Raw genomic sequence first — 24739 nt, 5'->3', positions numbered from 1 at the left:
AACTCGACAGAAGTCATATAAATCCTTGTGGATATGTGTCTCTTGATAACCACAGTAGAGCAGTTACTACAGACTACAGCGACTGCAGGCAAAAGAATGGTCACAGTAGATAAGTCAATGGCTACACCAAGGACAATGTCATCATTAAAGCAACTCACTCAAGAGGAGGGCTTCTAAGCAGGTCTTATTACATAAAGTGATATGCCCACTAGGACGGATAGGTCTGAGTTGACTGTGTCTGGATCTTATGAAGCCCAGTAACCTGGGGAACTACTGAGAGACTTTACAGACACGAAGGTGACTGATAACCAGGATTATGATAAAGTCAAAAAAGCTTTACTTTCCAGAGCTGATGTTGCTTCAGACACACAAGTCAAAATGTTTCACAGCTGGACGTTACTTCACAAATAAATGGTTACATCACAATTTTGTAAATTAAAGTATATCATTAATTTATGGTTAGATCAGAGGGACAACATAAGAATAAAATGAAAAAATGAGAAAAAAAAAATGACATTCAAAAAAACTTCAACTACTACTTTAAGAAAATCGGTGCGTCAGACTGACACCAAATACTGAAAATTAAGTTGTGTTACAAATGTGAGCAGTCTAGACCTGCAGTAAAACCTATGTCAAATATTGGTTAAAAATAACAAGCTGTAGTGATATTTTAATGGTCACACAGCAAGATTTTCTAGTGATAACACTTAACACTGTTAAACCTGCATAAACTAGAACTTCTGTAAAGTATGCTATTAATAATGGTACACTTGCAGAATGTGATAACTTGTGCTATGTAATTGATGAAATTACTTTCTGTTTTTCTGCAACTGCTAAGTGCAATGTCTTAAGGACAACGCACAACTTTAAGGACTGAGGAGAAGGAAACACTTGCTAAAGGAATGTATTACTGCTCGACTCCATGGTGCAGAGGAATGGAGCCCTGAATCTGACCAAGGCTACCAGCATTCATTTAGCATTCACAGTACTAGTGGAGCCAGGTGGGAAGAGGGAGGAGTTAAGGGGCACGTGTTACTCATTTTTTGTTGGGAAGGAGGAGGGCTGTACTTACTGGTAGACACACAGAGCTGGGAGTGATTTCCCTGGTGGAGACCACAGAAAGCACCACTTATGCTCGGGGATGTGTGTGTGTGTTTATGGTTACTTAGAGGGAACTCTGATTGCTTCAAGGCTGCTTGGAGGAAACTCCACTTGCAGAAGTGAGGAGATTAACTCTCTGCAGTCAGCCCAATGACTGACCCTCTTTGGTGCTCAGTCAAGCATGTGCATGGCAACAGCCATAAAGCAGAAAACCCTGTACGGATTGCAGGAGGACTCATTACTGGGCACACTGTGGGTGCTGCGAAGAGCACTTCTGGCTGACATCAAAGATTATAACAATACTAATTTCATGAACTTTAACCTTACTTTGACTTAGGAATGGGGTCCATTCCTATCATGGTATTGGAAACCCAAAAGACTTGGAAAAATTAAAAAAAGTCAGAAAACCTTGAACCATTCCTGATGGCTATCTAAATTATACCACCTTCCACCTGATCATCACTCCTTTGATGGGGACTGGTGACTGACGGACAGTGGGGACAAAAAGACAAAATAAAAAAGCGTATTCTAGGGAAAATGAAGTAATGAGCATAAGTACAAGGAAAATGCACAACTTGGAATTGAATTCTAAACTTCAAGTCAAGCTAAAAGAGAAAACCCCAGAAATTGAAAATTCTAACAAAGTGAGTGCTTAGAAAGAGAAATATAACAATAAAGTAGATTCCACTGCAGTAGTCAAAGGAGGAGCAACCGTACTTTGTCAGAGTTCTAAATCAATTTATTTCAATATAAGCCAAAAACCTCAAAGTGAAGACTTCAGGCAACAGGTATCTGTAAAGTGAAGGAAAAATTAAATTATTTGCAAAAGAAGAGCAACCTACAGGAGGAAAAGAAACAGAGAGGATTATCTTCAGTTATCTAAAGAAGAAGATTGTTTTACCACCAGTGATGTCTGCAAGTAGTTATATGGAAAATAGGTGGGGGGGGTGTTGGAATTTAATGGAGTAAATTAGCAAAGGAGCCAAAGTAATGGCAGCAAATAACTCAGCAGAGAAAGGTAGCAGAGTGGCAGAGGCTAAGCATGAGTTTGTACAGAAAGTTAGAGAATGCCTTCTTTATCATGCATTAATAATAGCACAGGCAAAGAGAAAGGGAGAAGGAATGCTAAATTAAAGACCAGTTTGGGTAGTGTTTATAGTTGGGTTTAGAACAGAATACACTGTTAAAAGAATAATGCTCAGGTGGAAGAATGAAGTTTAATGAAGCCATGAATTAGCTATTCATGTACTGCTGGCTACAAAAAATATATTAGAAAACATACGGACAATGCATGATGATGATGACAATGAAAAATATTATTATGGTTTGTTTTCTTTTCTGTTAATGCATGAGAACTCAAGCTGTTTCTTAAAATGTGAAGATTTAATGGAAAAAATAAAAAAGCAATATAAGAGACTATAAAGTCAGATCTAGAGTATATAAGAACAGTCTATATACCAGAGAAAGTGACCAAATCAAAACATATTTGTGTGACATACCTAATCCTCTGGATGGTAACTTAGGCTGTAAGCTTAGTTGCTACCTTCTAACTCATGAACCCAGCAATGTGCAGTTTTTGTATTTGTTTATTTTCTTTTAGGGGAGGGAATCCGGAAGCACCACGGCTTACATACAACATTATGGTCCTTTTCAGGGTCATGGACCAAGTATGGATCATGAGAAAGAGATGTCCTCTGCACCGGGATTTACAGCAACTGCAAAAATGAGTTTAAGAGGTGGAAAAGAATTTTCACTGATGTTGCCAAGGGGAAAACCCCTCACACATCACAGTGTTATACTGGAAAACAGTTAAGGATTTGACTACTCTGTTATCCAGGTTTCCACTCTGAAAGAACTTCCTTCCCAAAAATCTCCTCTGCTAATACTGTCAAATAACATGCATCTGCATTTATCTCCCCACAGCAACCATTGCCCAGGTGCCTCATAATAATTTATTTCTTATCATGTAGTCTCTCTTGACTTGATACTTACTCTCCAACTTTACTGAAATCCATCTAACCATCCTCCTAAACATTTAAAAGTGTACTCATTCCAGAAGGTTCGTGGTCTGCACTCTTGTGGGAGGAGAGGCTGGACTCGGCCCTTCTGAGCTTTCTGGTTAAAGGCTTATAGTGCCTGCATATTTCAACTGTTTCTTACTGAAATTGGTACACCTTGTTTGCTGTAGCATAGACTAGATCCAGGCCTGCTGAATCTAGCTTTGTTTGTATGCTTGTTGTTTGTTTGCTTGTTATTTCCTTGAAAAACTAATATCACCTAAAACGCGGCTTTTCCGCGCTTCTGTGGATCCCTAGTCATATCTGCATTGCTTACTGTACTTATTTCCTTGTTTCACTTAAAAGAAAGTTACTGTTTGTCGTTTTTGCATTTAAGTTACCTGTAACACACTGCATTTAAGTTACCTGGCACTTGCTCACTAAAGCAATTATATAAGTCAGCACTAAAAAATTAAAAGCACTACACCCTCACAAACTCCCCTTAAGTACCTTGTTCCCCATTGGCCCTTTTTTTCAATTATAAAGGAATTCCCAATACTATTCTAGCATGTCCAAAGGTCAGTTGTCAATCTCCTCTCCGGTCCAGCTGGTGAATCTGGGAATCTTGAGGCAATGTTACAACTGCCTCATGTACACAGACAACCCTCTCCTCCTCCCAACAAATTACAACACATGTGAGAGATGCAACCATATAGCCAAACTGGAGGCTAAGCTCTCTCAACTCAGTACTGGTGTAACCAGTCGGGAGGAGAAGGAAACCACACTCACTACAATTCCAGTCTCACACAGACCTACCACAACAGCCAACCAAACACATAAACACACAAAAACATACTCGGAGGCTCTAAATAAAAAACTGCCTAAGCAGCAGAGACCTCCAAAGCAGACACCCAAGCAGCCGCTACCCCAAAACAAAACAAGTGCAACACATAGCTCACAAAGCCAGTGCGCCAAACAGTCACAGCCCTTAAGGCTAAACAACACACCTGATACACTTGTAATAGGTGACTATCGTCAGGCACACTGACGTCCCGCTCACCAGGCTGAACAAGGAGAAGGTCACGGTGAGCTGCCTGTCGGGCGCTAGGATCCGCCACATAACACAAGCACTCAGATCACGCCAAGGCAAGTACAAATATGACTCAGTCATTTGTCCATGCTGGTGTGAATGACCTGAGACGTACCTCCCTGGACTACATGAAGAGAGACATAGAGTAGCTCTCTGAGCATGTGGCCCAGGCCGGTATGACTCTGACCTTGAGTAGCATCTTACCCTCACCAAGAATGATGCCACAATATGAAGACAAGATGATCAATTTCAACAACTGGTTTAAGTATTGGTGTCATTCAAAGGGGATCCAATGCCTGTTAGCCTGGGATGACATGCTCAACAAGCCACGATGCTTCGCTAGGGATGGCTTGCACCTGTCACCCCTGGGCTTTTGGATATTGGCAAGGGCTCTTGCTACTCCCACAGTGCCTTTTTTAGGCAAGGCTCAAAAGACAAACCCACCACCATAGGTATCACAAGGGATAAGAAACTAAGAGTAATGCTACTCAACGCCAGAAGTCTAAACCTCAAGATGCACGCACTCGAAACTCTCCTTAGCATGGAAAACACAGATATCTGTGCAGTAACAGAAACCTGGTTCAAGGCTCCCGAGAGCACCCCAGCACTACCAGGTTATACATCATACCATGCTTTTCGGCCCCAAAACTTGGACCGAACCACAAAAGGAGGGGGAGTATCAATATTCATCAAAGATACCTACACCTCCAGGTTGGTGGCACAGCACGAAGCATCAGAGACTATCCATGTGCAACTAACAGTGGGTAAAACTGCCTTCCAGTTTATAGCCTGCTACAGACCACCCTCACAAACCCAGGAACCCCACTCGGCCTTCCTGAGAACACTGGAAAATATGAAGGTCTCTCCAAACACCATTATATTGGGCGACTTCAACTACCCAAACATAGACTGTGAGCATTACTCTAGCTCCAACACCCTAGCCCAAAGGTTCCTAGAATTTATAAACTCAAATGCTATGGAACAACTTGTTACCACTCCCACAAGAGGGGAAAACATACTGGACCTGATCATCACCAACATGGGGACTCTATGCTCCAGACCAGAAGTGTATCCCTCACTGGTAAGATCAGACCATAAACTAATCTCACTGGATATTCACATCTCGACCCCACCTCCTGCACAGAAAACCACAGTGAAAAACTTCTCTAAAGCAAATTTCACACTCCTCAAAACCGAGATGGAATCCTTCAAAGCCCCCGGGCCTGTGGTAAATACGGCCCAGACCGCAGAATCCTTTATAAATGCATTCTATGAACACCTTCAGGAATGCATGGATCATGCAATCCCAAATAAAACCAAGACCCAATCCTCCAAAGGCAGACGTCCTGTCTGGTGGACCCCAGCCATAAACAGACTATACAACAGAAGGAGGAAGCTACTAAATGATAGAGCAAAATCCCAAAAAGGGAAGGCATCTCTGATCAGTATTAGCAAAAAACTACGGGCACTCATAAAATCGTCTAAGGCCAGCTTCGAGAGAAAACTTGCACAGGACACTAAGGATAATCACAAGGCTTTCTTTAGTTATGTTAGGAACCTGGGTGGGAATTCCCAGATATGTTCAGAATTAGTCCAAAATGACAAAAAATACACCGTATCCACAGACATTGCCAACATCCTAGCTGACAGGTTCAGCGCAAACTTCTCCCCCCCCTCCCCACCAAAAGGGCAAATATCTATCCCAGCAGAGTGCTGCCCCCCTGACATCTCAGATGCTCAGGTAAGAGCCGCCCTCTCCAAAGCAAAAAACACAGCATCAATGAGACCAGACGGTGTCCCAGGCTGCGTCCTACATGAACTCCAAGAAGAGCTAAACCCAAACATAAAACTACTGTTCAATCTCAGCCTTACTACAAGATATGTACCCCAAAGAGTGGTGTACAGCAACAGTGGTCCCTCTCCACAAAGGTGGTGCCTCAACGGACCCTGGAAACTATCGCCCCATAAGCCTGACTAGCTTGGTCTGCAAAGCTATGGAAAGGATCATCATGGACCTCATAAATAAAGATAGTGGGGACCTACAGACACTGGATCCTACCCAGTTCGGCTTTGTTAAGGGCAGATCCTGCCTCTTAAACCTGGTTGATTTCTTTGAAACAGTCACCAAGGCCATTGATGAGGGGAAGGTGGTCCACACAGCCTACCTGGACCTCGCAAAAGCCTTCGATACAATACCCCACTCTGGCATTATAGATAAGCTCACCAGCTTAAATATAAACCCCTATGTCACTAAATGGGTTGCAAACTGGCTCAAGGACAGAACCCACATGGTTAGAATTGCTGGAGCCATGTCAGACTCCAAACCAGTTACAAGTGGCGTCCCACAAGGCTCAGTCCTGGGACCTCTCTTGTTCGGTATATATTTCGCTGAGGTATAGGCCAACACGGAAGGACTGTGGCTGACCAAGTTCGCAGATGACTGCAAACTGGGTGCCATAATCGACTCTCCAGCCAACACAAGCATCCTCCAAAAGGGCCTCATAGAAACAGACAACTGGTGCCAGAGCCATGGCCTCAAGCTAAACGCCAAAAAGTACCTACAAATTACCACATAGGTGGTAATCCATTAAGTACAGAAGAAGTAATTAGGGACCTGGGGACCCAAGTTGATAGCAGTCTCTCATCTGACAACCACGTGGCCAAAGTGGTTAGAAAAACATTTTATATAGCCCACCTAATCATGAAGGGATTCACATCTAGATCAGGGGACGTCATCATGCCTCTTTACTCATCCCTCATCAGGCCCATAATTGAGTACAATGCCCCTTTTGGGATGTACCTTACCAGACACCTGCAGCAACTGGAAAGACCCCAAAGGTACCTCACCAAGAGGATCAAACGGCTCAAACAGATGCCATATGCTGCCCGGTTAAAGAAACTCCAGCTCTACTCAGTGGCATACCACCTGTTCAGGGGCGATCTGTGCCTGACGTATAAAGCCATGTCCAACCCGGAATTAATGGACATGCTGCACCTCAGAAAATCCAAATCCCATCGAGCTATGCGCTCGAGAAACTTGAACCTCAGCACTGAAATAAATAGGACATGCTGGAGGGACAGGTTCATAACCCAGAGGCTCCCTTCACTCTGGAATAAAATCCCAGTCCAGGTTAGGCAGAGTCCCTCATTGACACTCTTCAAGAGGAATCATGATGAGTGGATGTGAGATCGTAGGTTTAACCCGGGTATCACTTCTGTGTCACTGTTAGACAGAGGCACAGTATACTAACCTCGAAAAAGGGCATAGCAAAATTAATTTTAAATGGGTGATGAAAGCCAAACACATTCTGGCTAGGCTTATAAATGCCCTAGGGCAGATAGCCTAGTATGAACCTATGAACCTAATCTGTTGGCCAGAGTAGCACTGATGAAACTGGATAATTTTTAGGCCTACCCAGTGGCCACAAACCCAACAGTGCAAACATATCATATACAGAAAAAGAAAGAAAAACACTTCAAAATGTTACAAATCAAGAACTGTGCTGTTGAACATGCTAACATAATAGACTGATGCATGATAACCATGAAACAAATGCAAGCACGATAGTGAAACAAAATGCAAACATCTGCATAGTGTCTCTTACAGTACTTGGGTGCAGTATTAGCTCATTATGTGCAGATACAAGCCGAAATTCCTCTGGAAGATATGAAGGGATGCACCTTACTAAAGTGTTTTTGAATATCAGGTTGGATGGTTTCTAGGCAATATCAATGGACCACTAATATTTACATTATTTAAGGTATTATACAGAGGGTAGGCAAAAGAAAAAGTAAAAGAGAAGGAGAGAGGTGACAAAAGGAAGGAGACATTGTGAGGACTTGAGGAGGTGTTCAGTTTTTTTAGGTATTACGTCCGGAAAATTTATACATGTAACATTAATATGTATAATATTAACTATACACAATAGAAAAATAAGAAATAAAATCTCCGGTTTTAAATTTTCCACCTTGTATCCCAGATTTGTTTGTGAGAGACAAACCACTTGCATTTATCTGTAACTTTCAAATGACCACGGGGGTTCTTCCTGCTCTACTTAAATGCATGATCATCCTTCTTTTACCTAAAGTATCCTTCCTTCCTCTCCTTTCCAGTGGCCTTCTTCTCTACTGCCATTCCATTACTAAAATCTTTGAAAATATCATCTATGCAAAACTCCTTAAAACTTTCAGTGAATATATAGTTTGTAATCCAATACAATATTTCTATAAAAGATTCAGCACATTTCTAACCATCTATAAAGTTATTGACGCTATATCCACTAGCAGGGACTATTACTTAATGACTCACTGGTGGTACTTCATTTTTAGGTCCCCTGTTGCAGAACTCGTCATCTGATGTAACTGGTGCCTCTTCTTTTATTGCTGTCTCCCTCTCAGACCAATTGGTTAAACACACTCCCTACCAGCCGAGGGCCATAGCCAAAAGGAACTTTTGGCACTTGCCATATTGGAGAAGATAACTCAGTGAAAGCCCCTTTCAGTGATTCTCAAAACAGTTTTTTTCAGGGATGTAAGCACCCATGTGAGGGGCACCACCTACATCTGCCAAATCTACTGCTGGGCAAAACTGCAGTGGAGTAATGGCTAAACTCCACTGAAGCTGAAAGTGGCTTTCAATGAAGTTATTCATGGCACTGGCACTCACACAACTGACATCGTCCCACCCTAAAGGCATTGTATGCATGTCACTTAAGTGCTCTAGGACCTGAAGGGCAATGGATGCAACATAGGGCTGTTGTCATCTGTGGAGGTAAGTTAACTCAGCACCTCCAGTAACACTACTCCACTTCCCCATGAGTGGACAGCTCATGCTAGGTCTCCAATCTCAACAAGGACATATTATTAGGAGACGCACATTGCAAAATGTCCCTCAACATTCCACTTGAGATAACATTTTACCTCTTCATTCTTCTCCCTCCCTGGCTACCTCCTCCAACACCCAAGCCACTAACCAATGCTGGGCCAACTGAGTTTTTATCGGGGACACAGAATCAGCTTAGTTTATTAAAATGTTTAATAATTATATTTCTCATCTCCCTGTGACGTCTGCCCTGGCTACATTTTTCTTTTGTTGCCATGCTTAGCTACACAAAATGTGTGAAACATGCCTGGCTGTAAATTTACTGCTCACCATTCTCCATAACAATTTCCTCCAATCTGGATGGAAAGATGACAGGACGTCAAATATTACAGTGTGTACAGACCAGAGAACCCATCCGTTAATCATGGAACATCCTGATCCTTCTTTAAATCCTACCCACCATCGTGTCACACCTCCCCTCTATTACTTCGCTTACAGTAGTATGACACAGACAAATGAAATCCCACTTCTTAAAGGACTGAAACGTCCCCAGGTGATTGAAATATCTCAAAACAGAGGGAAACTACAACTTCAAAACAAAGACCACTGACAAATTTTAGGCCTATTTCAAGCTAATGTCACAAGAACAAGAGAGCATGTAAATGTAATAGTGCCTATGACTTTAAAGCACTTCACGTAAAGGACTAACCACCTTGAAAAGTAAATAAATAAATGGGATTTATTAGGCACCTGTGTATGGTCTTTCTGCTCAGCTGGCCGACCTCGTCTACAAAATCCCTGCCCTTTGTCTGTCCAAGTTTTCTGAGATGCCTGAGATGCAGCATGCGCCCAGCTTATACTGGTCTCTGAAAAATAAGGAATCAGAACATTCATTTTATTTCAAAAAAGAAGAACTAGCTCTTACAGTAGTAACAAAACATACTTTGCAGTGACTTCAAAACAGTTAAATTTTTACAAATTATATTTAATACACAGTTATGCAAGGTTTTTACCAAAAGAGTAATAAGAAACTTTACTGCAGTCATCTGTATAGAAACGACCATCAGTATCTGCAACAATCAATTATCATCTGCAATGAAAAGTGCATCCTTTTAAATTTACTTCAAGGGAAAAATGTTCTTTGTGCTGAACAGTTTTTACAAATATTCACTGAAAGCCAACAAACTAAATCATAAGTGACTGAATTAGTAGCTGCTGAGACTGTGTGTGAGAGATACACCAACAAAGTCCTAATAATGGATACCGGCTGCTTTTCCAGCTGAGCTGTTTTACAGGGGAGTGAAAGAGCTGTTTTAAAGATTGTTTAGTCTTCCCCTTTTTCTACAGACATTTAAAAATTTGCCACAGAGGGAGCAAAGAGAAGTTCCGTTTCTTGTGGGGCAATAAGGATCTCTGCTTTAACATGGTCTGATAACATCTGGGTCCTTAGCTAGGCATCTCTCCTTTACACCATCAGTGCAGATGCTACCCTGCGTGGTGCACCTACAGTACTGTAGCCACGTTCAGTGGAGTGTTTGGCCACCTGAGAACATAGGTTGCATAGGTCTAGCCCTTTCTCTTTTAGGTCCTTAGCTTCAACACTCTCAGCTTTCTTCTTAGATGTGAAAGAACAGTCCTGGAACGTCAGCATGAGACTCTCTGGCAATTACCAGCTAAACTTGTATTCAGTGGGCTTATCTGGTTAACAAATTAATAAAAAAAGGCCTTGAAGGCCAGTGTAACAGATGAGTGTGTTTTCTTTCCAAACCTGTTGAGAATTTTACTCTCCCTATCACAGACCTACCCAACTATGAAAAAAGTATTCTAGTTGCAGGTATAGTTGCTCCCTTGCTACAGTACAAGAGCACAAAAGCTGGATTCATAAAAGGGTTACATGAAGGAATAACCAACACTGAAAAAATTGTCTGGGTTCTTGGAAGCTGCAGGTGTGGTAATCAGGCTCCAAAGATGTATCTGAAAAGGCATTCTTCAAGGATTCAGTGACTGGTGGAATGATTAATGGCTCAGGTTCAAGAATACTGAAATGCTCTCTGTATCTTATTTTGGATGGAAACAATTAGCTTCCCATTTGAAGTAATCCCTCAGTCTAAGCAAAGTATCCTAAATGAGATATCCTCTGATTGGGAAAAAGTAAACGGGATGCCCTTGAGTGTCAAACTCTTACATTAAGGTGGGGATATTTGGTCAACACAATGTTGTTTTTTCACCTCTGAGTCAGAGGAATCAAGAGTCCTCTGTAAAAGGAGGTGGGGTGGAGTTTTCTTTCTCTTCTTTTGAAAAGGGACCCCTGGCAATGACAGTTGCAAGATGGGGGGGGGGGGCAGGATCTTGAATAGCACCACATAATCCTGGGCCAGCCTCATAAGACACAGGAAGGGAACCTGGGATGGGTTCTAAGAAGTGCACCTACCCCAACTCACACTGTGGCAAACGATCTTCATTTTTCTCTGGAATGCAAAGCCCAGGACTTGGGGTTAGACATAGCCTTAGAGACCTTAACTCATGGGGATATAGGACCTTAATCCTACAACTGCTGGTATCTTTACAGACAAAGGTTAACAGAATACTAATCTTATTTTCACATACAGTAACATGGGAGTCAGAACTAGAGGCCCACTGAGGGACTTCTTGATTGTCTGACTGGTAAGGCATTCAGTCTTTGAGGACATGGTATTATCCAAATATGTGGCAGCCTTCACAGTGACAATGCAGATGTCTCGGTGAAAGGAGATGCCATGGCCAGGGACAAACATGCTTCAATGGACCAGACACCCTCAAAGTCCAATGGAAAGTCACTGGCCTCCTGGTACTCCCTTCTCTTTAGGGTTTTCTCCAAGTTGCTCTTTTTATTTTACAGCAAGGCATCAGGGGCTGATGTGGCCAACACCATGGTAGTCTTAGACATACTGCTTAAATTTCCATGCTTAAGGTAGTTCCAGAGAGATTCTGCACTTTGCTTGATTGCCTTGTAGTTAAACTTTTTCACAGTGGTCACACTTTGTGAGTTTGTGCTCGGAACCAGGCAAAAAAAGCACTTTCTGTGGAAGTCTTTTTTGGGACACCTGCCTCCTACACACAATGGAATTATTCACTTTCTCAGAATTTGACACTTAGCCTTAATGCCTGAAAGCTACTGCTACTCAGCATGCAACTAAACGCACACTGAAAAAACTTGATAAGAATTGTTCTTCAACAGGGTACTTATCTGCCAAGTCTGGAAGCCAAGCCTGATCAATTGGGATGATGAAGACTCTTTCAGAAAGTACAGTTATGAAAGTAAACTTACCATAACAATAGATTTTCGATGATCACTGTTGCAATAGCCTTAGCAATATGGTTTACATCCTACCAAGGATACAACATCCAGCTTCCAAAGCTTCAGGGCACCTTCCACATGGCAAACTTTCAGGGAGGTGAGCTGACTAAAAAGACAAGTTTGGCACAAAACTCTTCAGAGTTTCCTGCCAACAGAGAGAGGAAGGCTGAGCCCTGAAAGGACAAAGCTATGAATAACAAAAAATAAATGTCCATATCCTGGCATAAAAAGCACACCAATAGACGGGGGGGGGGGGGGGGGGGTGGAGTGAGGGTCAGGCTACTGCAGCAGTTATCATTTGAACATCTACTGTTATATTAAATGCACATACACAACTGAACTATGTTCATCATATTGATCACTGCTGCAGTAGCCTTAGCTGTATGGGTAAATTGCCCTATCTATCTATATTTGTGAGGTGGATGGAGAACAACCCTGGAGAATGGTCCTAGCAAAGCCTGTCCTGAACCTAGAGAAGGAAACAAGCTTATAATGCTTTGTAAAAGTATGTACAGAGGACCAAGTAAGCAGCTTCTAGAATACTTCTAAAATCCAACCCCTTCCAAAAAGCAACAGATGAAGCAAATGTCCTGGTTTAGTGTGCCTTGACCCTGCCTGGAACAGTTTTGTTATGGTGAGTACAGCAAAAAGTAATAGCTTTAGACAAGCATCTGGAAATAGCCTGTTTTGACACAGGTGGACTTTTCTTCTTACCTTCACAAGAAATTAACTGACCCGAAGATCTGAAAGATATAGTCCTATCAAGACAGTATCTGAGCTGTCTGTGGACATCCAAGGTATGGGATATCCTTTCTCTTTCATTTTTAGGTTCAGGAAAGAAAACAGGGACATGACAGTTTAGCTTAAAGTAAACTTGAATACCGCTTTAGTCATAAAAGAAGGAATAATTCTCAAAGAAACTCTGTTCCTATGGAAATGACTGAGTTAATTCGCTATAAGAACTTCCAACTTAGATACCCTTTTGCAGAGGTCAGAGAAACCAGTAAAACTGCTTTACGTGTTGACAACCTTAAGTTAGTCAGGTTATGTAGTTCAAATGGAGCAAGTGTTAGCTTCTATAATACAAAAACAAGATCCGAAGGAGGTGTCACCAATTTTCTCAGAGGCATCTTATACAAAAACCCCTTAAAAACATTCTGATATGAGAGTGTATTGAAAGAGGAGGCTAAATGGGAAGACATGCTGAAATGGACAATAAATGGAGTTTGACAAAGGAATAAGAAAGGGAAAATGATAGTAACTCGCACAAATATTGTAAAACCAGAGAATAACTAGCCCTGAATGGGTGCTGGTTATGTTGCTGACACCAGCTAAAGAATCTTTTCCATTTGTTAACATATGACTTTCCAGTACTAGGCATTCTCATCTCCATTAGTACCTGTTGCGTGTCCTCAGTAAACAGGTGCCTAAAAGGAATTAAGACCTTATCATCCAGACACTCGACTGAAATTGACTGATGTTGGATGTATCATATATCCCTGTTCTTGTGCGAGTAGATTCAGTCTGTGAGGAAGTTTGTGGGAATTGCCCCTGGCCATTCCAAGAGAAGGAAGAACCACAGTTGCATGGTCCAGAAGGGAGTCACCACAATGATCTGAACATTCAGAAGGAATCCTCCAAAATCACCCTGGATATTAGTGGAAAAAAATATAAAAAATATTCCTGTCCAAGGAAAAGAAAAGCATCTGTCTTCCAGGCCTTCTTGCATGGAGTCCTGGAACAGAATTCTTGGCAGTAAATTGTTCAGAGATGAGAGAAAGAGATCTACCTGAAGAGCTTTCCACAGACTTATCAAATCTTACTACATGATAGAGCAAAATCCCAAAAAGGGAAGGCATCTCTGATCAGTATTAGCAAAAAACTAAGGGCACTCATAAAATTGTCTAAGGCCAGCTTCGAGAGAAAAATTGCACAGGACACTAAGGATAATCACAAGGCTTTCTTTAGTTATGTTAGGAACCTGGGTGGGAATTCCCAGATATGCTCAGAATTAGTCCAAAATGACAAAAAATACACCGAACCCACAGACATTGCCAACATCCTAGCTGACAGGTTCAGCGCAAACTTCTTCCCACCAAAAGGGCCAATATCTATCCCAGCAGAGTGCTGCCCCTCTGACATCTCAGATGCTCAGGTAAGAGCCGCCCTCTCCAAAGCAAAAAACACAGCATCAATGGGACCAGACGGTGTCCCAGGCTGCGTCTTACATGAACTCCAAGAAGAGCTAAACCAAAACATAAAACTACTGTTCAATCTCAGCCTTACTACAGGATATGTACCCAAAGAGTGGCGAACAGCAACAGTGGTCCCTCTCCACAAAGGTGGTGCCTCAACGGACCCTGGAAACTATCGCTCCATAAGCCTGACTAGCTTGGTCTGTAAAGCTATGGAAAGGATCATCATGGACCTCATAAATAAAGATATTGGGGACCTAGAGACACTGGATCCTACCCAGTTCGGCTTTGTTAAGGGCAGATCCTGCCTCTTAAACCTGGTTGACTTCTTTGAAACAGTCACCAAGGCCATTGACGAAGGGAAGGTGGTCCGCACAGCCTACCTGGACTTCGCAAAAGCCTTCAATACAATACCCCACTCGGGCATTATAGATAAGCTCACCAGCTTAAATATAAACCCCTATGTCACTAGATGGGTTGCAAACTGGCTCAAGGACAGAACCCACATGGTTAGAATTGCTGGAGCCATGTCAGACTCCAAACCAGTTACAAGTGGCGTCCCACAAGGCTCAGTCCTGGGACCTCTCTTGTTCGGTATATATTTCTCAGAGGTACAGGCCAACACAGAAGGACTGTGGCTGACCAAGTTCGCAGATGACTGCAAACTGGGCGCCATAATCGACTCTCCAGCTGACACAAGCATCCTCCAAAAGGGCCTCACAGAAACAGACAACTGGTGCCAGAGCCATGGCCTCAAGCTAAATGCCAAAAAGTGTATAGTCATCCCCTTTGGCAAAAACAAAGTGCCCACAAATCACCACACAGGTGGTAATCCATTAAGTACAGAAGAAGCAATTAGGGACCTGGGGACCTAAGTTGATAGCAATCTCTCATTTGACAACCACGTGGCCAAAGTGGTTAGAAAAACATTTTATATAGCCCACCTAATCATGAAGGGATTCACATCTAGATTAGGGGAGGTCATCGTGCCTCTTTACTCATCCCTCATCAGGCCCATAATCGAGTACAATGCCCCTTTTGGGATATACCTTACCAAACACCTGCAGAAACTGGAAAGACCCCAAAAGTACCTCACCAAGAGGATCAAAGGGCTCAAACAGATGCCATATGCTGCCCGGTTAAAGAAACTCCAGCTCTACTCAGTGGCATACCGCTTGCTCAGAGGCGACCTGTGCCTGACGTATAAAGCCATGTCCAACCCGGAATTAAGGGACATGCTGCACCTCAAAAAATCCAAATCCCATCGAGCTACACGCTCAAGAGACTTGAACCTCAGCACAGAAATAAATAGGACATGCTGGAGGGACAGATTCATAACCCAGAGGCTCCCTTCACTCTGGAATAAAATCCCAGTCCAGGTTAGGCAGAGTCCCTCATTGACTCTCTTCAAGAGGAATCTTGATGAGTGGATGGAAGATCGTAGGTTTACCCCGGGTATCACTTCTGTGTCACTGTTAGACAGAGGCACAGTATACTAACCTCGAAAAAGGGCATAGCAAAATTAATTTAAAATGGGTGGCGAAAGCCAAACATACTCTGGCTAGGCTTATAAATGCCCTAGGGCAGATAGCCTAGTATGAACTTATGAACCTATGAACCTAAGACCACCCGATCTAGTTTCCATTTGTGATGGTCTGCCTTGATCCTGCTCAGTTTGGCTGCCACACAATTTTGCTTCGACAGAAGGAAGGATGCCTGTAGGAGTGATACTGTACTGTCAAGCTATATCACAAGTTAATGTGGCTACCAAGTTAATGTGGCTAGTCTGCAAAGGGGCTATGACCTTGTTTCCCCTTGCTTGTTGATGCACCGCATAAACTGCATGACTGTTGTAGTGCTTGTAACCACTTAAATTCCTGGAGTCTAAAAGTGGTTCAGATAACTGAGTGGACTTGATGAGGGCAAGCATCTTGACATTTTTGTGCTTGTATCTGTCCTTGGCATCCCACACCCCCAGCCTGATTATCCCTTCAGAAACGGCTCCCAAAGCATGGTGCAAGGCATGTGTGATGACTGACTGCTTTGAAGTAGGGTGATAGAAGGGGAGTGGAAAATCCCAGAAACTAGATCTACATATAGATCTACTTACTCCTGTCTATAGAAGAAAAAACTCATTGCACTTAGGTGTCTAATGGACATCCCAGGAACACAATTCTGTGTGAATGTGTCAAAGACTTTTGAATGTTCTCTTGGAATTCCAGCTTATATAAGAGAACTTTCACCCAAGACAGATATTCCTGACACTATGAAAAAGACTGCAAAGATAAGCAAGTCATCTACATATGGAAACTGTGGATACCCTGCAGCCTGCAATGAGCTATCACTGGAGCTTAACACTTTGTGAACACCCCTGGTGCAGTGGATAGTCCAAAGGGTAAGCTAGAGAATTGACAATGTAATCCAGACCCCAAAAACCTTACAAAACATCTGAAATATGGATGAATAGAGATGTGATGATAAGCATATTTTAAGTCCAGTGTTGACAGGAAATTTGAAACAGAAAGACAAGCTAACAGGTTATGAAGTGACATAATTTTGAATTTAGACACTATCACAAAAAGGTTAAGACTGACCCAGAATAGGTCTCCATCCATTTCCTTTCTTTGGCACTAGAAATACCCTTGAATAAAAACCCTTCCCCAACTGGGAAGGAGGAACTGGTTCTCTTACTCCTTGGGACAGCAAGCAATGAATAACTGGAGGAAACAAAAGAGTCTGACCTGAATGATGAGGAATGGCCCTCTGGAAAGGAAGAGTTTCCTTCCACTGCCATCTGTAGCCTTGATGAATGACTTTCAAAATCCATTTGTCTGAAACTATATACTGCCAAAGAGAAAATAGAGATTCAGACTTTCTGGAAGAAAAAAGGGGCCAGGGTGGGAGGGGGTTCACAAAATCTCTTGAACAGTCATTCAGACTAATTGGACTATCCTTTTTTTCTTTTTTTTGGAAATTTGAAAATTCTTTTTAGAACCCCTTGCTGCTACTTCTTAAATATCTGTGTTCTGTATTTTATTGAGACTATTCATTTTGCTTTTAGCCAAAACCGGAAGAGGAAACAAAAAAATCCCTAGGACATTTTAAAAAAGGAGGGCTGACAAATTGTAAACAGATTCACTGGATCAGCTTGCCCCTTTCATCAAACCTTTTGATCATCTCTGCAGCAGATGGGCCAAATACTAAATTTCTATCTAAGGGTGAATTTAAAATCTAATTTTTGTCATCATCATGGAGGTTCTGAGAATGCAGCCATGCAAACCTCCTCAAGGCAGTACCAGTGGTCATAACCCTGGAGGAAGTATCAACAGAATGACAGATGCACTGTAAACAATAAGTAGCAAGTTACTTATGCAATAGAAAAAAGTAAATTATTTAAAACAGATTTTCCTCACAAGACAAAACAGCAGATAATACATTCCTCATACTTTCACAATTAGTCAGAACAAACTTTAGCATATAAGCCTAACAAATTCAAAATTGTGAAAATCAGAGTTGCAGAAGTATGCACTTTTCCCCCAGTGCTATTAATAATTTCCCCATCTTTATCAGAAAGAGTAGGAGGAGGACTGGAATTGACTAGGTACTTAGCAGCAGTGGGATCAACTAGAGTCATAGCGGTTAGGTCAGGTTTGGGAGTAGTATATCAAAATTTAAAAGAATGAGGAACTTTAAACATTCTATCTGACTTTTAGTGACAGCTGGCTGGCTATCAGGCAAACTGTAAGCAGTAACATGCATACCCTCTAATGCAGACAAAACTGGAAGAATGGGTGTAGGACATGGATAATTCTTCTGTAACAACTCAGTATTTTCAGAGGGAATGAGAAACCTCAGTGTTCTCCTGCTGAAAACACTGGCACACTCTAGCAGTAGTCTTAGAGAAAGAGAACCCTCCACAGGGAGAATCAGAAACTGAGCTCTCCTGTGAGTGTGGATCATAAATCTAATGAAAAAACCCTACATCCATCCTTGCATCTTCCAGTTCAGATTCAGAATCTTTAATCTCTTCAGGAAACTACTTTACGAGAAGGATCAATAGTCTGAATTAAACCGTAATCCAGATGCAGTGAACTACTCCTATCCAAATAAATTTGAGGAGGAGTAGATGCATGCTTGGTTTTCTTTCTTTTTGACATGAAAAATGGGGCCAACCATGTTACTAATGGCATCACAACTTCCCCAGGGATTGGGCACACCATTCCAACAACAGGGAATGGTTCTCTGTTCTCTCTCCCAGGACAGAAAGGGGTGGCTCTCCCGTGACCACTGAGGTGATCCCAACAATTGCAGAGGATGTGGCTAACCCCCTCAGGTCTAAAGTGACTCTAGGTGCTACATCAGAGGGATTCAGGGTAAAAGATTATGGGTCTTCGTTACAACAAATTGCCACAGCAGGGTCACCCACCTACATGAGGCAAACTGCGAGACTGCTTTGGTGGCAAAGACTGTTTGCTTAATTTTTTTCTTTTTGTGGTTGGAAGGACTGACCACAGAACTGGCAGTCTGTTCCATGGTCAAGCCAAAAATGGTGCCTTTTTCCTGGAGAAGACAAGTGGAAAATGCTGACAAACATTACCAGTCTACAAAAGTTTTTTGACAGAAAAACGTAGTAAAAAGCACTTTAAACACTGTGCCAGCTCCACAAAAGTAAAATAAATGTAATTTCTCCACAGACAAAATGTTTTTTCAATTACTTTACACCACTTTTAAACTGGCAGAAAAAATTAAAGCTTGGCTTAAAAGTACATTACAATCTTGTGACAGTCCATTAAAACACAACACCCCTAAAACAACTTTCCTGTAGAGAAATGTGATAAAACAGCAGCACAAAGTGAACTTACCAGTCCAGCAAGGAAATAGCACAAGTAGACTGTCAATCCATGAAAACCTCAGAGGCATGTATTCTTTGGCAGCAATAAAGCTCTGAAGGGCTTTGCACCCAAGCTTGTCTTTTAGTCAGCTCAGCTCGAGTTGCCTGACAGTTTGTGCACATGGAAGGTTCCTAAGCTTTGGAAGATGACTGGCTGTTATATCCTTGGCAGGATATAGCTCATATAGCTAAGGCTACTGCAGCAGTGATCAATATAATGAGCATCTACACCTTCAATCTTTAGCGCACTACAAAAACAAACAATTGAAAATGGTGTAGGCAGCCATTTCTACCACTGGCATCTTGGTGGGAAGGACATCTGCCTAGCCTGGAGGGGGAAGGGTGCAAAGTTCAGGAAGACAACTCAGCCGATAGGCATTCTATGACAGAATTCCCAAGAGTTATATAACTGCATCAGTGAACTATGCCAAGAAAGTATGGCTGTGCAGTTAAGTTTAATATGAATGTACCAATTCAAGAGTGGTCATTGCTGCAGTCATGACATCAGGGAAATGTGCCACAGGTTGAGGTCTATATCTGGTCAGACGTTCAGTGTCAGAGATCATCATCAAATCCCCCCACCCCCATTTTCTATTTGGGGTCTGGGTGTCATGTCAACTGTTGCCATCTCTCCCTGTTCAATGCCACTCTCCTGCCTTCAACATTCATGCCATCACAGGTCTTCTCTCACACAATCCATCCGTCTCTTTACTGGACACCCTTATTTCCTTTTGCTTTCTTTCTGACTGTCCCAAATCATCTCCACCAGAATGTCTTCTGCTTTTCTGCATGTGCCTGAACCACTGTAATCTGTTCTCTCTAACTTTTTATGCAACTGGAGCTACTCTGGCTTCTGCTCTGATGTTCTCATTTTTTCATCTGTCCCACAGTGTGCATCCTATCACCGATCTCAGGCATTTCAACTCCATTACCTATAGTTTCCTCAACTGATCTGTCTTTACTGCCCAGGTTTCTGTACCATACAGTAGTACTACTCGCATCACTGTTTTGTATACCTTACTTTTTAGCTTCTTGGGCATTTTTCTATCATATACAATGGACTCTCTGTGCCAGATAGCTGCAGCCTCTCTGATTCTAGCTTTGACCTCACCATTCAGACTTCTCTCTCCTCAACCACCCCTCCCAAATACTTGAAGTTGTTAATCTGTTCCACTGTTTCCCCATTCTCAACTTTCACCTTCTTCTGAACTCCATTTGTTGACATTACAACCGTCTTATTGCACTCAGTTTCATCCCATGTGCCTTCAGTTTTGCATTCCATTTCCCTATCCTTTGCTGAAGTTATTCCTCAGAGTTTGCCTGTAATGCCACACTGTCTGCATACAGCAGCTTTGCTGATCTGTCCCCTCTGACCTGTTCGCTAATGTAGTCCATCATCAGTATGAACAGCAGTGGGCTCAGAGCTGAGCCCTGGTGCACAATCACTCCCACTGGGAACCACTCTGTGAAACTGAACACTGTTTGTACTTGAGTCATTGGGTTCTTCTACATTGATTTCACTAATTCTACCAATGCTTCTGGGAATTCTGAACCACTGCCAGATTGCCCAAATCAGCTTTCTTGGGACCTCATCATATGCTTTCTCCAAATCCAGGAATGCCCAACTGGCTTTCCCCTAACTTCTTCTCAACTATCTGGCTCACTGCCAACATCAAGTCAGATGCCCTGCATCCTGATCTGAATCTGAACTGTTCATCTCCATCTTATTTAATAACATGCTGCATGTTCGTTTACTGATCACCTCTCCCGAACATTCATGCAATGTGATAGGAGTTTGATACCTCTGTACTAACCACAATTGTGAATGTTCCCTTTGTTCTTGAATAGTGGCACTAGTATGCTTATTCTCCAGTCATCTGGGATACACCTTTCTTTCCATACTGCTATGCGTACCCTCAGGGGGTATTTCACCCCATCTCACCCAGCATCTTTATCATATCTGCTGTGACCTCAACTGAACCTGCTGCTTTCCTTGGCTTCATTTTCCTTACTGCTGTTTTACTTCTTCTATGGTGGGCTCCTCCTTTTCCCTAGTCAAAGGCTGTGTCTGGGGCAGTACAGCTCCTGTGAGGTTTTCTTCCTTCAGAAGCTGCTGGAAATGCTCCTTCCACCTGCTTTTTATGTCCTGTGGACTGGAGAGCAGGTTGTTGCTGGCATCCCTTATGAAGGGTGTCTAACTATCTTCTTTATTGCCTTGCAACCTGATATAGTTTCTTTGTGCCATATACTGAACCCATTTACAAAAGATGGTAGTGCTTCTGATGCCTTGTTCTTAGTTAATGTAACTGCTCTCTTGGTGTCTTTGTTAGCCAACTATTTTTTCTTCATAGCCTGGTCCATCTTTTCTATCTCCCACTTTTTCCTGCACTCCTCCTTTCTTTTGATGACTTCCTGGACTTCTGTTTCCCACTATCAGATTTCCTTAAGTAACTTATTTCCATACCTGGCCTGGACGCATATCTGTTCTGTAGTCCTCAAACATGCTGTTTTGAGGACCTGCCATTCTTCTTCAACTCCACCTATTTCCTCTTTGTCTTGAGGTGCTAGAACCCTGAGCATTTTCTTGAACTGTTATACTTTTTCTTCAGCCAAATCCCTGGTCTTCAGCCTAGTTTCTGTTGACCTTAGAGTCCTCTCTGACCACTGCTTGCAACTAATTGTGGCAACCAATGGTTTATGCTGTGGGCCAACTGTTTCACTGAGGATGACTTTGCAAATCACTGATTCTACCCCAGTACTAGGAGGAAGTCAACCTGAGTAGCATGTTGGCCACTCTTGTATGCAATCTAGTGATGCTCTCTCTCTTTTTGAACCATGTATTAGCTACTATCAAACCATTTTCCACCACCCATGTGGACACAGGCAGTCCTCATATCCTCTTCTGTCTCTCCCAATATGGGCAGTATCAGAGATGTCTGCACCTAAACAACAAAAAGCAGCAGATGTAGGTTAACCATTCAAAAATATAGCAACACTCTTAGAATGAACAAGACAAAAAGGGTTCTCCGAATACCTTTTTCAGTTTGATGTTTGACTTTAAATTGTGATCTAGCCTGATGGACTGTCTGAATGGCTTGTACAATACTCAACATGTGAAGCATGAACAAAACAGAGCTGGTCAGCTGTATGTCAACCTTTGTAATAGGTGCAAAGAGACATCTATGGTAAAAGTGATATTTATTTAAATTTAAATAAATAAATAAGTGATATCAACTGGCACAAGGAGAAGGGTGTTTGGCTCTGAAAATCTGTCTGGAAGTAGACCTCAGACAGTGGCAGAGTTCTTTGACTTAATGATGCAGTGCGAACCACACCATGATGGAAATCGATTACTCTGCCTGTCTAAAGCTCTTGATTCTATCTATATTGCACATGTGTTGTTTATGGATGACCATTATTATGATTATTGAGGGAAAACTGAAGCTTTCAAGGAGAATCCCAACTTTCTGGAGGCAGCTATGGGTAAAGTGGTGCTTTTTCCTGCAGTTCCTCTTTAGGCTGAGCCTGCAACATGCAGTCATCTAGGTATCAATGAACATGGATTTCCCTTTGTCCTTAGAAATGTTACTTTTGGGTGAAGTATTGTGTGAATATGCTGAAAGCAGTGGACAGCACACTGGGAATGGTGTAGTGCTGAAAAAGCAAGGATAAAGTGGAAGTTTAAGTTCTCTGCCCTGAACCTAACAAATATGTGCTCTCTGCATAGAGGAACATGTGACCAGGCATTTTTGAGGTCCAGAGTGACCATGAATGATCTAAGATTGGGGGGGGGGGACGACAACTGCTGGGTGACTATTACTAACTTTAGAACCCCTAAAAAGAGGTTTCTTTTGAGAAATCTAAAATAGGCTTCCAGTGTTCAGCTCATTTACAAACCAAAAAGAATTTAGATTAAAACCCTATCCCATCATCCTCCCCAGAAATCTTTCAAATGGCTCCCTGGAGAAGGAGGTCATCAAAAAGAGACAAGGCCAACTCCACTTGAGCTGTTGAAATAAAGGGCAATTCCACAACATGAGAGGCCTTTAATTCTATTTTGTAAACAGAAGGTAAAATGTTTACGACATATCTGAGAAGTCTTCAGACAGGTCTTAAACACCATAGGAAAAGTCATCTTCACTCAGGAAGTGGGTAGGAGGTTAGCTAAGGTTAAGGAAGGAAAAAAGGTAGGGATATGTATTCCTGCGGGAGTCATGATTGCTCAGATGGCCTGTGAAGCCACTGCTGAAAGGCCTTCAAAACATGGCTATTTTCTTACTCTGCCACATGTTTTTGAAGGGCCTGCTGATCTCTGGTCTGTCTGTAGGACTGCCAACAAATGGATAATTTCCACTGTATCTGGGAAGAGGAAGATAGAAACACTATTTGACTGACTCAATTCTTTTTCCTCCAGCTTTTTGAAAATTTCCTCAGTGGGAAGACTAAAACTGTCTAAGGGTGCATTATGCAGCTCACCATAAACATCCTATGACAGGAGCCAAATGCTCAACCAAGCATGTCTTCTAAAGATGGATCTTAAACAATGCAAAATGGATCTTATAGAAGCTGCACTGATGGGAAGGACATTTGCTCAGTCAGGAAGGGAAAAGGTGCAAAGCTCTGGAAGACAACTCAGCCATTAGGCTTTCTAGGGCAGATCTTATCAAGAGTTATATCTACATCAGTGAACTACGCAAAGAAAGCATGGTTGTGCAGATGCCATAGGTAGGCACTAGGTGAGCTGCCCTTTCACACCATTTTAAGTCTAGTAAATTTCCCATTTTGTGCTCAAAATAACCCATTCCATTTGGTTACAGATTGGCCTTACCCATCCCATAGTTGATAATTATATATTGCCCCTCATGAGAATAACTGGGATCATGTCACAGACAATTTGAGGGAACCCATGAGTGGGATAAACCATTCAGAAGATGCCTCAGTCCACTAACAGTATAGGGGGCAATCCTGGCATAAATGTTCTGTTTCCCACCCATACACAGATCTAAGTTACTCTTGAAAAAGGACAGGGATGAGATTTGCTTTATGTGGATAGGTAATCTGTTCCAGAGCAGTGGTATCTTCTGAGAGACATATCTATCCCTCCAAATCATTCTGTTGATTTTGCAGAAGAGGTTTAGAACCCTAGACATAGCATGTCTGATGCCATTTGACTTACTGATGTGCAGTAAATCCACCAGTAATAGGTCTGAGAATTCCTTGTACAGCAGACACAGGTCACCTCTTAGCAGTCTGTAGGACACAGAGTACAGTGACAAGGCACTGAGTTGGTCCATATAGGACATGTT

At 42.2% G+C, this 24739-nt stretch overlaps 1 protein-coding gene across 1 annotated transcript in view; it reads right to left on the bottom strand.

The window, feature by feature from the left end:
• Nucleotides 1-24739, bottom strand: part of SECISBP2L (SECIS binding protein 2 like) — a 1453372-nt gene that overhangs the window by 1014815 nt on the left and 413818 nt on the right. The window contains exon 7 of the mRNA XM_044077590.1: nt 9761-9876. Coding sequence (XP_043933525.1) covers nt 9761-9876 — 116 coding nt within the window. The remainder of the gene's footprint in view (nt 1-9760; nt 9877-24739) is intronic.

This window comes from Protopterus annectens, chromosome 7.part0, assembly GCF_019279795.1.
Source record: "Protopterus annectens isolate FY-2018-M chromosome 7.part0, PAN1.0, whole genome shotgun sequence".
Classification (NCBI taxonomy): Eukaryota; Metazoa; Chordata; order Ceratodontiformes; family Protopteridae; genus Protopterus; species Protopterus annectens.
The sequence above is the reverse complement of the archived record's forward strand: the minus strand, read 5'-3'. Positions and strand labels throughout refer to the sequence as shown.